Source organism: Pteropus medius, unplaced genomic scaffold, assembly GCF_902729225.1.
Source record: "Pteropus medius unplaced genomic scaffold, Ma_sr-lr_union100, whole genome shotgun sequence".
Classification (NCBI taxonomy): Eukaryota; Metazoa; Chordata; class Mammalia; order Chiroptera; family Pteropodidae; genus Pteropus; species Pteropus medius.
In genome coordinates, this window is record NW_024351543.1 from 10,005,292 (window position 1) to 10,018,759 (window position 13,468).

At 42.8% G+C, this 13,468-nt stretch overlaps 1 protein-coding gene across 1 annotated transcript in view; it reads left to right on the forward strand.

Moving 5' to 3' along the window:
- SCN11A (sodium voltage-gated channel alpha subunit 11) overlaps nt 1–13,468 on the forward strand; it is a 117,821-nt gene that overhangs the window by 59,795 nt on the left and 44,558 nt on the right. Inside the window, exons 7-12 of the mRNA XM_039843271.1 lie at nt 1,112–1,240; nt 2,528–2,631; nt 6,245–6,418; nt 7,226–7,289; nt 12,133–12,274; nt 12,823–13,020. Coding sequence (XP_039699205.1) covers nt 1,112–1,240; nt 2,528–2,631; nt 6,245–6,418; nt 7,226–7,289; nt 12,133–12,274; nt 12,823–13,020 — 811 coding nt within the window. The remainder of the gene's footprint in view (nt 1–1,111; nt 1,241–2,527; nt 2,632–6,244; nt 6,419–7,225; nt 7,290–12,132; nt 12,275–12,822; nt 13,021–13,468) is intronic.

Below are 13,468 nucleotides of genomic sequence, written 5' to 3' on the forward strand. Positions count from 1 at the left end.
CCATCATGGAGCTCCTAAGCCCTGCTTTCTACTGGTGGGCATGGCTCTACTTCATATCAGATGTCATCTTGGTTCCTGTCCCACCATTGGCCAGGCTTCTGCTGAAAAAGAAAGAACGGTGGGAGGTGGTCAGGCTAAAATGGCAGTCAGCAGCTTCTGTCTCTTTTGCTTGAGATCTAAATGAAGACTTGTAAAATCCCACAAATTGGCAATTACAGCCTTTTCCCCAAATACCTAGAACTTTATAAATTATACCTGAGTTTAAAAAGTGGGATTTCAGAGCAGACATTAATTAACCTGCTGTGTTCATCTGTCACCTAAAAGGTGATCATCTTAGAAAAAGGCTGAAGCAGCCTCATGACAATTTCCTTTCTTGGACTTGGCTGCTTTGGATTTTTCCAATTCTTAAGACCTTAGTTCTTTAGCTTTGAGGGCTAACAGTTGCTGGATATTCTACCAGAAAAGGTCCACTTCTTTTACTCTGAACCAACAAATTGTTTGAGTTGATTGTTTTGGTCCCCAAAGTGCAACCTGTGTGTGTGTGTGTGTGTGTGTGTGCGTGCGTGCGCGCGCGTGCGCGCGCACGCGCACTCACACTTGCTTAAAGACCCAGCATTTTTGTCAGCTTGAGATTATAACAAGAGAGATAGGGTATTGTGTTTTGGTTTTGTGTGTGTGTGTGTTTGGGGTTTTTTTGGAAGAAGAGGAAGGGGAAAAAGGAAAATAAAGGATAGACATGAGGAAGGACTCTGAAGAAAATGGAAATTGTTTTTTAAAAAGTCGTGGTAAAATATACATAAAATTTACCATCTTAACCATTTTTAAGTGTATAGTTCAATGCTATCGAGTACATTCACATAGTTCTGCAATCACCATCACCATTCATTTCCAGAACTCTGCATCTTGTAAAACTGAAACTCTGTGGGTCTGTTTCTCAGAAAGCCTAAGTACCAGAACTTGCCTTTCTGAACTCTGGTTTGCCGAAGATTAGAATGTTAAACGTCACATCGAAATGGATAAAACCTCAGCAAGGCTAGATAAGACAGATGGGCCCGTTGCTTTTCACATCACTTATCATGTTTCTTCTTGTTCTGAATGATTTGCTTTGTAGGTATGTCTTCACTGGTATTTATATTTTTGAAGCTTTGATAAAAATATTAGCAAGCGGTTTTATTCTGGATGAGTTTTCTTTTCTTCGAGATCCATGGAATTGGCTGGACTCCATTGTCATTGCAACAGCGTAAGAATGCTAAAGGTTTTTTATTGGAGCTTTGGGGTGGGAAAGAAGCCCCATGGTTTACATCAGGTCCCTGAATCCCCTTGAGTGGCTAAGTGTGACCTAATGATACCTAGAGCTCTGGGTACAGTGTCGGTTGGCCCTGAACAGCACCACGAAGCCATCTGGCCTGAGGCTTCTGTGCACAAATCCACCTCTCATTCTCTCATGCTCTCATTCTTTCAGCCACTCACTCACTAAACAGTGGCCTATTATGTGCCAGGGTCTGCGTAAGAGAAGGGGGTTGTGATAATGAAAACAAACAAACGAACAAACAAACAAACAAAAAACAGACATTGTTCTCACCCTATTGAAGCTCACAGTCCAGACAAGAACAGAAAAAAATGACCATTACAGTCTGGTAGGGTGAGTGCTAGGGTAGGAGCTGCGTATGTATCAAGCTGTGTTAAGCGGAACCAAGGAGTCTACAAAATCTTTAGGTACTGCAGGGTCACTAAGAATTTCTCTCATGTTGTCTTCTAGAAGTTTTATAGTCTTGACTCTTATGGTTAAGTCCATGGTTCATTTCGAGTTCATTATTGTGTATATTTCATATGACATGAGGTGAGAATTGAAGTTCTTTCTTAAGAAAAGAACATCAATTTGGTATCTGAATGATGAGATGGAGTCAGCAAAATAAGAAGCGCTATGGCCCATTGCTAGCACAGTAATAATAAACCTAACATTACTTATTTACTTATTACTTATTAGCCGTTATTTTAAGCACTTGCATATATTTTCCTATTTAATATTCACAAAAGCCCTTTGAGGTAGATGCAATTAATTCCAGAGGTTTACTCTTGAAGTTCAACAGTGGGGGGCTCTTGGTTATTAAAAGGCGGTATAGTGCAGTGGTGAAAAGTGTGGGCCCTGGAGTCAGATCACCTGGGTTCCCTCTGAGCTTGACTGCATAGTGAGACCTTAGAGAAGTGCACTGGGGCCTGGAACTTCGTAGCCAGTCAATAAATGTTTTGATTGATTCATATTATCTATGGATGTAGCCACAACTTCATGGACTATTTCAAGGAATCCTCACCTTTGTCCAAATATAAAGATTAGCTGAGGACAGCCTCCTGTACAGTCTGTGGTCCGTAGCATGAGAGAGAAAAGGTGGGCCTGGGAAGGGGAGGCCTCAGATTCCACCTTGGTGGACACAGGGCTCAGACTGTGCTGACTTGTACCATCGTGGAGGTGTGCAGAGCATCTGCAGGACCCGGCAAGCCCAGGCTTTTCCTGTGCTTTGTCTCGTAGGTTTGTATCATGTTCACCAAACATCAGGCTCAGCGACATCAGTCTGTCATCCCTACGTACCTTCCGGGTGTTCAGAGCTTTGAAAGCAATTTCAGTAGTTTCAGGTAAGTTACACTTTCAACATTGGTTCTTTGTGGGAGCGAATATTCTTTTATATTTAAAATTTCTCCAAACGTCATTTAAACCAAAAACAAACTCTGTTTTTACTTTTTATTTGATTGTTCAACAAATATGTATTGTCCATGCACTGTGCTAGGTGCTTGGGATACATCGGTGAGCAAACAAAGACCCCTGCCCTCATGGAATTTACATTTTAGGTGAGGGTGGGGTGGGGAGACAAACCCTAAGCGATTACTATAATAAATAAGTAAATTATCTGGCATGTTAGAAAGTGACATGTGCCATGGAAAAATAAAAAGGAGAAGTAAATAATGTGAAGGCTACCGGAGGTCACAGGGATTAGGGGAAACAGGTTCCATTTTTCAAGAGTGGTCAGGATGGGCGTTATTGTGAAGGTGAGTGAATTGTGAGCAGATTCGAAGGCAGCGATATTGTTTCATAAGCAGATACATGGTAAATGGCGTTCTGAGAATAAGAGACAGCCAGTTCAAAGACCGAGGGATAGAGAGGATGCAGATGGGGCTGGAGCAGACAGAGGGAGGAGCCAGGTAGTGGAGGGGACCATAGAAGTGACAGGGAGGCTCGTAAGCACTGGGAGGATTTGGGCTTTGCTCTGAGAGAAGTGGGAGCCATTGCGAGGGCTTCGAGCAGAGGAGTTGCATATCTGACAGGTTTTGAAAGGGTTACTCTGGCTGTCGTGTGGAGAATGGAATGTGGGGGAGCAAAGGTAGAAATAAGAAGTGCAGAGAGGGGGGTGTGGTGGTCACCCTGGAAATGTGCCACTCAGATCTCCTGCTGCAGAGAGCAGAGTCGACCTAGTTCCAGCTGCCACCGCGCTGGATTCACCACTGCATTCATGTTCACGCCAGCATCACACTTATCCTGCACGTTGGGCACACTGTGACTCCTCTGTAGGGAGACTTTGGCTCAGGGCCTCCCCAGCAATCTTGTTGAGACTGTCACAGCGGCACTACTGTCTGAGGCTCTTCCTGTCCAATCTCGCTTCCTTTCGGCTCTCTTTTCCCAGGTGCCATCCCCGCGTCACAGTCTGAGGCTCTCCCTGCCAACTGCTTCCTCCCCCTTATTCTTCACAGGCATTTCACCCAACAAATCTCTCGCACATCTGGTCCCATAGTATCTGCTTCTCAGAGAACCCAAACTGACGTAAGAGGCCACTGCCATAATCTAAGCAAGAGATGGTGGTATTCTCAGATTAGGTGGTGATTGATAGAAATGTTGGTGGACAGTGGTCAGATTCTGCATAAATCTGAAGGTAGAAATAGTAGGATCTCCTGATAGGTTGATTATATACTTGGTGTGAACAAAAAAAAAGAGTGGCAGTTTGGGGCCCGAGTGACTGGAAAGATGAAGTTGTCATTGACTGAGACAGGGAGGGCTGTGAGAGGAGCAGGTCTTGGTGTCCAATTAGGGGCTGGCTGTGGACACGTTCTGTTCAAGATGACTGTGAGACATCCAAGGGAAAGTTTCAAGTAGGCAATTATGTATTTTGGAGTTCTGGGGAGCAGATGTAATTTTGGAAATCATGAGCCTATAAATGACATTGAGAGCCATGAAATCTGTTACGATCACCAAGAGAATGAACATAGATGGAGAATAGAAGAGGATGAAGGTCTAAGTCCTGGGGCACTGCCACCTTAAAGGAGAGGGGAGAAGAGGAGAAACCAGGAAAGGAGATGAACAGGAGCCATCAGTAAAGTAGGAGGGAAGACAAAGTCGGTCTCCTGGAAGCCAGGTAAGGAAGATGCTCTGTAAATCAGGATGAAGCCAAGGAGGGTTGTGAATATGAATTCTAGTTCATAAGAAGTTAGGTTATTATGGCACACTCTTCTTTTTCCTTCCTCTTTCCTTTACAAAAAAAGTATTTATTAAAAATATTCCCTCCCTGAAGTCCTTCCCCCTTTCTCCTTTTCCCTTCCCTTTTAGTCTCTTCTATCAATGGCTTAGCTGCAAAATCAAAACTATAGGCAATTTAGATCTTTTCAAACAGAGCAGTAAGTTATTTTTTAAAACTCCAGAAAAACAACTACATAGTGATAGAGAAACTGTTAGTCAGAGGACACTTATATAGAATTTGTCCCCCCTCTTCCTTCTTCTCCTCTTTTGCAAGGTGGACCTTGGTTTCCCAGGATGACTTAGGGGCTTCCTGCATGAGCTGAGTCCCTCATATTTTCATTCATGTAAAATATACGCTCAGGCAGTCACTCAATAGCTTTAGTGTCTCCTCCTCCGTCTCTAAGCAGGTGAACATTGTCTCCATTTTGACTCATGAACCCATCAGATCCCTGGATGCTTTTTGAAAATAAGGATGTGAGGTATGGTCTTTCATGGGACTATATAAAAATTATTTACAAATCACCACCATCTTCTCTCATCTAAATCTTCTGCCTTTGGAGAAGACTCAAGCTTCTTATAGATTAAACACAGGCTTGGATGAGGTTATAGTAATTTTTTGTTTGGCTGCAATTGGGGACATAGTAAATGTCCTAGCTTGTCCTCAAGGCTCCTCCCCATGTCCCCATGTGGCATCACACTTTGTGGGAAGGTCATCCTCTGAGGGCTGCTGCCGCCTTGTGTTCTCAAGTCTACTAATGATGGTTCGCACTAATCAATTACAACTTCATCACCTACTGCCATCACGTGCATTGCAATGCACATCTGGTTGCTTCTCTCTCCGGCTGTGTTGAGAGCAGGTCCCATGAGTCAGCGGTGTGCTGGGGCTGACGTGTTCTGGCTCCCCAGCAGATTGTCCACATCTTTTTCCAGCTCTGCATTCAGGGACGTCATGTTGGTAGTTGGAAACCAGCTGGGGAAGAAAGGGTATATGGAAGGAGAAGAGGAATCTACACTACAGAGAATCTCTAAACAAGGGAATCTCTAAATGCTACAAATGAAGACTTTTCTACACCCTCACCCCCACCCCCAGCGGATTTTAAATGTTTGTCAGCACTCTACAAGATTATGTTCTTCTTATTTTGTAACTTTGGCATCAGAACAATGTGCCATAAACACAGTAACAAATATTTCTTGAATGAATGAAAAACACCCTATTGTTACTTGTAATCTGAATTGTTTTCGTTTAGGACATCCTCATTATTTGAGTGCATACAAAGCTCCCCCTTCCAGCTTCTTGCCCCCAGGTTAGTACCTCATAATAGGTAGTGACTACTAAATGTTGAATATAGCTCTGGCTCCTTTTCTAAGGGCGCCTTACTCATACATGTGATCCCCAGCTGTGGAGGTGCCTGCACAGCTGTCATCGAGTTACTCCTTGCGTGGCATGTTTCTGCTCCAAGTCTTCTCATTTGCTCTTCAGAGCAACTCTGTGGTGCGCGTAGGGCAGCAAATGAGGAGGCTGAGTCTTCGACATGTCGACAACTTCGATGACACACGACACGTAGGGCGTGGAGTTGGAACTAGAGCTCATGGCATCGGAATCATAGGCCTGGCCAGTTTCCAGCTCCAGCCTGCTATCAGACAGCTTCCGAGGCCCTGGTTGCTCTCTTCTGTGTCTGCCCGTTGCCTGTGTCTGGTGAGTGCGTGTGAGTGAGGGCTTCTCTCTACCCCTGTCCTCCTCAGGTCTGAAGGTCATCGTGGGGGCCTTGCTGCGCTCTGTGAAGAAGCTTGTTGATGTGATGATCCTGACTCTTTTTTGCCTAAGTATCTTCGCCCTCGTTGGTCAGCAGCTCTTCATGGGAAATCTAAACCAGATGTGTGTCAGGGAGGACTGTAAGAATGCCACTAACTTGGATGGTAAATACCCCACCTTTCACTCCTTGGTTTGTGCATGTTAACTTTGTTTTATCCCCACTCACACTATCTACACATCTGCATTACAGAGTCTCTTAGGAGCAAGGGATGACCACATCCATCCAGGGTTCTCATACAGGCAGTTGAATGTCTTAGAGAATTTTCTCATTCTTTGGGTTTCTATGGAGAAGGAAAAACCCAAAGTCACATCCACAAGAAGATCGTCAGCTCCCATCCTTTTCCATGTAGATTTCCGCCTACTTGTTTGTCATGCTTTGCAAAAGTCTTCAGAGTGCCTAGATTTGGCCAGAGGCAACCACCAACTTTCCAGTCCCCATCCCCATGTATTTTCTCCAATGATATCACTTCTTTCTATGCTATACTCTCTCCATGCTAAGGTCAGCCCTACACCAATTTCACGTGTCCTGACTCTCATGCGACTACACTTTCACCATGTCTGTCTTGGTTTATGAGTGTCTCATGGGCCGAATCTGTGTCCAGCTTCCCTGGCGGCAGGGGATGGGGGGCGGGGGGTGGGGCGGGGAGATTGGTCTTCAGTTCAATTTTATATACTGAGAAGCAACATGGTGGTGTCACTGCTTCCTCCTCCTCCTCCTTCTTTCTTTTTCCTTTTCTTCCTTTTCTCTCATTCCTTCCTGATGGCTCAAGTTCCATTTCCTCTCTGGACACCCACTTTGATCATTTTAGAGAGTTTCTGAACAATCTGTTCCAAGAATAATCTGGCATATTTGCTATTCTTTTTCATTTCAGTGGTTTCTTTATCTGAATTATGCTTCTTTTTTTTCTCAGACTATTGTTATGAAAAGAAAGATTCCACTGAATTCAAAATATGTAACTCCGGAGTCGGTAGAAGGTAAGAACCTTATACTCTCCATTATTCTCCTAGTCAGAACAACTGTAGACCTTCTAAGGTGATGTGGCAAACAGTTTTCATCTAATGACTTGTGGAAGCAGTGATGGTAGATCTCAAACAGTACTGATTATTTCATGTGGCTAAGCAAGTTTAGATGTGCATTATTAAATTAAAAATTATTTCCAAGTATTTAGAGCTGATTTCATCTCTGAGTTATGCTGAATTTGTAACATCATAAAACCACTGAAAACATGAAGTTTTGCCTCTATGGCGTGGATATTCAAGACTTTCAAAGGTAAGAAAGGGCATTATGATTGAAAGCCCCTAGACACTCTTACTTCCTGTTCAGTGCAGCACCCTGGTGCAGACTATCTGAGCATGCTTCTTCTGTTTGCTGATCTGTTGGCCACCACTGTCTCTAATTATGTACAGTTGTATGTCATGCTCATACATTCACCCCAAAAGCTGGTAACTCTCTGGCCTTTTGGGGATCCCCTTCCTTCTTCCAGGACATCAGTGCTCTCTGTGGTGAGAGACTCAATTCAGTGAAGATTTATTGAGTGTATTTCAAATTAAGATAACATGCTAGGCACTCTGATGAAATAGGCTGTATTCATTTCTCAAAAACAAATAGATATCAAGGAGTGCCATGTGCCAAGGTCTGTGTTAGGCCCAAGGAAGACAAGTATGAATAAGGGAGCTCTGCCTTCTTGAGATGACGTCTTGCAGGGAAGAGAGATGTAGAGTAAATCCTCAAAAGTGTGATGCATGTTATAAGAGAGATGCACAGATACTAAGAGAGATAACGGCATTTAAGCCTGTCTTTAAAATTAGGGAAATCATCTAATGCCACTTGTGGTAGTCATGGGTTCAGATTAGGTCAAACTCACAAGATGTAATAGGCTTTAATCAATACGAGGTTTACTGGGCTCTCTAGAATGTTCTTTAACAGGACATATTGCACCCGCAGTGTTTTCATTTAATGAAGGGCCCAGCAGCTGTCACATACAGTGCTTCCTAGACCCCTCATCCATGCAAGGCAGGTCTGGTTACTGTAGGTAAAATCCATCCGAGGTGGGATGGACCACCTAGACCCACAGAAGCAGCAGCTTTTGTTTCCAACTGGTCTTCATAGTCTCCTTGTCTCTCTAAGCTTGTGTCACAGTCATAAGTCTCTCAGTCTGAGTATAGTCTCAAAGCTCAGGAGTTTTATAGTAAACCACCTCCAAGTATACATCCTTCCACATGGATCAAAACATGGCAGTTTTCAAAGAGATGGCAGATCCAGGGTCACCTTCCCAAACAGGCTGTGGTCTGTTCAGGGCCCAGGCTGTGGTCTGTTCAGGGCCCAGGCCTGGTTTTTAAACTTTGCTCACTGCCTCTGTCCCTGAGGGCTAACTGGCTGGTGACTACAATGTGGATCTGAAGCATAAGTAGAAGATTCTGGTACGAGAGGAGATAGGGAAAACAATACCAGCCAGGAGGAACGGTAAAGGTGAAGGCCTTGGGTCATGAGAACATGTTGGAGATGATGAGAAGCCCAGGAGCTAGTTATGCAGAGGGGCAGGAGATGGGTGCCAACCATGCAGGTTCTAGTAGCCCATCAGTGCCAAAGATTTTGACCTTGATATCAAAGGAAACAAGACCTGAGCAGATTAGATATTTTTAAGTTTTTTTTTAAAATTATTTTGTTATTAGTTTCAAGTATACAGTACATTGGTTAGACATTTATATAGTTTATAAAATGATCCCTCTAATTACTCCTTCTCTCTCCTGGCCCTCCACCTAGCCATTACATTAATGCTAACTGCATTCCCTATGCCATGCTCCCCATCCCCGTGACCATCTATCAACTACTAATTTGTACTTCTTTAACCCTTCATCCATCTCTTCCAGCCCCCTCAACCCTTCTCCCCTTTGGCCGTCATCAGACTGTCCTCTATTTTAGTGAGTCTGTTTTAGGTATTTTTAAAGGTCACTGTGGCTGCTGTGTGGAGAATTTAAGGACAGAGTAGATGAGGCAGCCACTTAGGAGGCTATATAATACAGACAGTTGTGAAGCTGTACAGTGGAGATGAAAAGAAATGGATGGGTGAATTCCAAAGGCCTTTAGGAGATAGAAAGAATAAGATTTGTGACTTGAAGAGGAGTGTTAGTGTGTATATAGGTACACAGATGCCTGTGTAGGATAGAAGTGGGAAGTGCAGAGGAGAGACAACTGTTATAGGTGTTACTCTCATTTCCGGTGTTAGAGACTGGTGATGCCTTTCCTGAGATGAGAACACGAGAGAAGAGACTTAATCACCTGTATAGGTTGATGGGAAGGCATATTCAGAGAGGGGGAGATTGAACAAAACAAGCTTATATTTTGAATGGAGACCAGAAAAATGAGGGAAATTAGGTATGGTAGTAGTTTCAGTCCCAACCGGCTCCTGGAAGATAAGAACATTGAGACGTCACAGAATTTCAGCGAGATTGGGAAAGAGAGCACAATGGATGTCCTCCTTCCAAGTCACCATAAAGCAAAGCCTACCACTCAACGGGTCCCATTCTGCCCACCAAGCAAAGGCTCAATCAGCTCGTCAGGACCTCTGATTAAATGCGACCGAAAGCCCAGGCTCACCAGGCAACTGAAGAAAGCCTTTGGCATGAAGGAGGCCAGGATAAATGGAAAAAGTGACCATTGTCTTAGTTCAGGCCGCTATAACAAAATACCACAGACTGGGCGGCTTATATGCAACAAATTTATTTCTCACAGTTCTGGAGGCTGGAAATCTAAGATCAGGGCAGCAGCATGGTTGGGTTCCTCTTCCAGGTTATCTGCTATCTTCTTCTTGTATCCTCATATGGTAGAAAGAGGGCTAAAGAGCTCGCAGGGTCTCTATAAGGGCTCCACCATCATGACCTAATTACTTCCCAAAGGTTTCGTTGTTTCATCTCATAATACCATCAAATTGGAGGTTAGCATTTCAACATTTGGCTTTTTTTTTTTTGGGGGGGACACAAGCATTCATTTTGTAAGAGCCATGGACAAAACAGCAAGAATTCAGAGAATCAAAAAGAGCTTTTAAAACTTTAAATAGGGTGCTTGGCAAAATTTAAAGAGATATTGTGTACATAAAAACAAAAATAGCTTGTTTTGAAAAGGAACAGTCAGAGAATAAGAAAGAGATCTTTTTTTGATAAGATGATTAAAACAAATCAATGGGAAAATAGCCTAGAAAATTACAACAAAAGACAGAGACAGTAAATATAAGAATAAATATCAATCCAGAAGTTCCAACTTTTGACAAGGTAGGAATTCTAGAAATAAAGCACAGAAAAAACAAACAGGAAGAAATTAGCAGAGAAATAATACAGAGAATTTCCCTGGGATTAAGGATGAAAGTCCCTCAGCATTTCATAAAGTGCCCAACACAATGAATGAAAAAGTCATGTAAGATCATGGCATTTCAGAATCTTTGGTGGCAAAGATCTTAAAACCAAAGAGAAAAAGAAGATTGGTCATCCATAAAGGAACCAAAATCAAAATGGCACTAAAATTCCCACCAATAACACAGGATAGTAGCTGAACAGTGCCTTCATATTTTTAAGGAAAAATAATTTTCAACCCAGAATTCTATCTCTGGCCAAACTAACAATCATATGTGAATGTAGAATAAAGTTATATTCATATCTGCAAAGATCACCCAATCTTGAGTGAAATTACTTGAGACTTGCTCCAGAAAAATGAAGGAGTAAAACTTAGAAAGATCAACACACAAGATTCAAGTAAAAATGTATTCAACCCAGGAGAGCCATCAACACAAGCCACGGTATTTTTCTATGAAGAGTGATATAAGTGTGATGAAGCAGGAAATGATTAACTACCATAAGGTGTTAATCATTAAGAACTAAAACTGATAAATCAGATATCAGCAGAAGCATTATATTTAGAGATATGGGTGTAAAAGAGTTAAAAGTTGTTGAATTTGGGAGTATAAGATGGAATGTTTTTCATTACAAGCTGTTGGTGCCATATGATTTTTAAACCACGCACATGTATTATTTTGATAAAAATACTATGCTTATTAAAAACTATGAAAGTATGCATGCTTAGTATATCATATAGATATACTTAATGATGTGTGCTTTGGTGGTATGGGCAAGGACCTGTGCAAGATATCCATTGTTTGTAGAATAAAAACAATGGATACAAAATGTTTGTAAAGCCAAAAGCCTCTTAACAACTGAAATGTAAATATGCATCATTAGCAAAGCAGTTAGAGAAATCATAAGACTGTAAGGCATGAGATGGAATGAGATATCTCCCTGTATGCTGGTATGGAAAGATCTTCGAGCTATATTGTTCCATGAAGGAAGCAAGGTGCAAGAGAGTGTTTAAAGAATGTTCCTCTATATGTATTATAGAAGATATGTATCAACGTATACGTGCTTCTATATTCATAGAAAACATCTGGAAAGTTACAAAAGTAATGTAAACTGTTGCCTCTAGGAAGTGGTACTGAGGGTCTGGGCACAGAAGGAGACTTTGTATTTATTGGATACTCTTTTCTGCTGTTAATTGTTCACTATGTCATTGCACTTCATTTTTCAATGAAAAACTGCTAATATGAATTCAGTGATCAATCTATTTGAATAGAGTCGACGGGCACCCACATTAAGGTACAGGCTGGGAGGCTTGGCTAACAGCGGGGTGGCCACTCTGCGAGTACTCTCTTCACCTGGGACTTTCGGGTGTGAGCCCATGGCCCTCGGAAGAACCAGTACCACGTGGGAGAAAAGGGAAGCTGGGCTATAGGGAATGTTATTCTCTCTCTTTTCCCTTGTTTCCCATATCTAGTGACTGTTCTGAAAAATTTGAATGCATACACACTCAAAAGAATCCTGACTATGGCTATACAAATTTTGACAACTTTGGCTGGTCATTTCTTGCCATGTTCCGGCTTATGACCCAAGATTCCTGGGAGAAGCTTTATAGACAGGTTATCAATTTTTTTATTCTCTCTCTCCCTTTCTCTCTCATCGATCTATCATTTATTTATAACCTACCATCTATTCCCCACCTTTGTCTTCTATTCCTCATCCTTAACAGTTTTACTGTTAAATTCGGCTTTAGAAATTCTGTTAGAAACATCAAAAAAACATATAAACATGATATCTGGAAGAATTGTGTATAAACACTTCTCTTCCTAGAAATATTATACCTCTCCAGATTCCACACTGCCAGAAGTTCCACTAGCACTTTGGTCTTCATGAAGCATTGCTAATGCTCTTGCCTTTTAATTTTAAAATGCAAATATTCTGGAGATAATGATGAAAAAGTCACTGAGACTTCCATGGTGACATATGGACGGCATCTCCTCTCTGGCTGACAGGGCATCAGGCGTCACTGGGGAGGCTGTGGATGATGCTGTGGGCCGCTGAGCCAGCTGGTGCTGGGGAACACCAATTGCTACTGTAGAATTTCTGCTTGAAGTGACAGCCACCCCGCTGTGGAAGAAGGTGCCAGTGTGTTCTCTGTCTCTTGCAGACCTTGCGCACCTCGGGGCTCTTCGCAGTCTTCTTCTTCGTGGTGGTCATCTTCCTGGGCTCTTTCTACCTCATTAATTTAACCCTGGCTGTTGTCACCATGGCTTACGAAGAACAGAATAAGAACGTAGCTGCTGAGACGGAGGCCAAGGAGAAGATGTTTCAGGAAGCCCAGCAGCTGTTAAAGGAAGAGAAAGAGGTATGGGTTCATGGGGTCAGAGAGTGGGCTCTGCTTAGGGGGATGCCGGAGGCCTTTGGGCCTGAGGCTCAGGCTGCTGTATGAGGCCTGGTCACAGCATTCTCTACTGGTGCTTTTCTGAGAAGTTAAGCCCCTTGCAGACTGGCTCTGCTATTCTCTGTCACTAAGATATCCAGGCAAAGGGCTCTTGAGAACAGGGATCCCTTGGTTTTGTTGCTCTTCGACCTTTTGAAACCTGAGCCTTCTAGGGCAGATTCCAAATTGCTTGATAGAGGATAACACATACGCAAACACACACACACCCCCACACACACGCACACGCACACGCACACGCACATACATATATAAATCCAGGTTTTGCTCCAGGTTTTCTTGTGGGAATCTGGAGGTGTTTGTGTTCAAGGCCTTTTCTTGAGAGGGTTTCGGAAGGCAAAAATGTTGGCTCTGG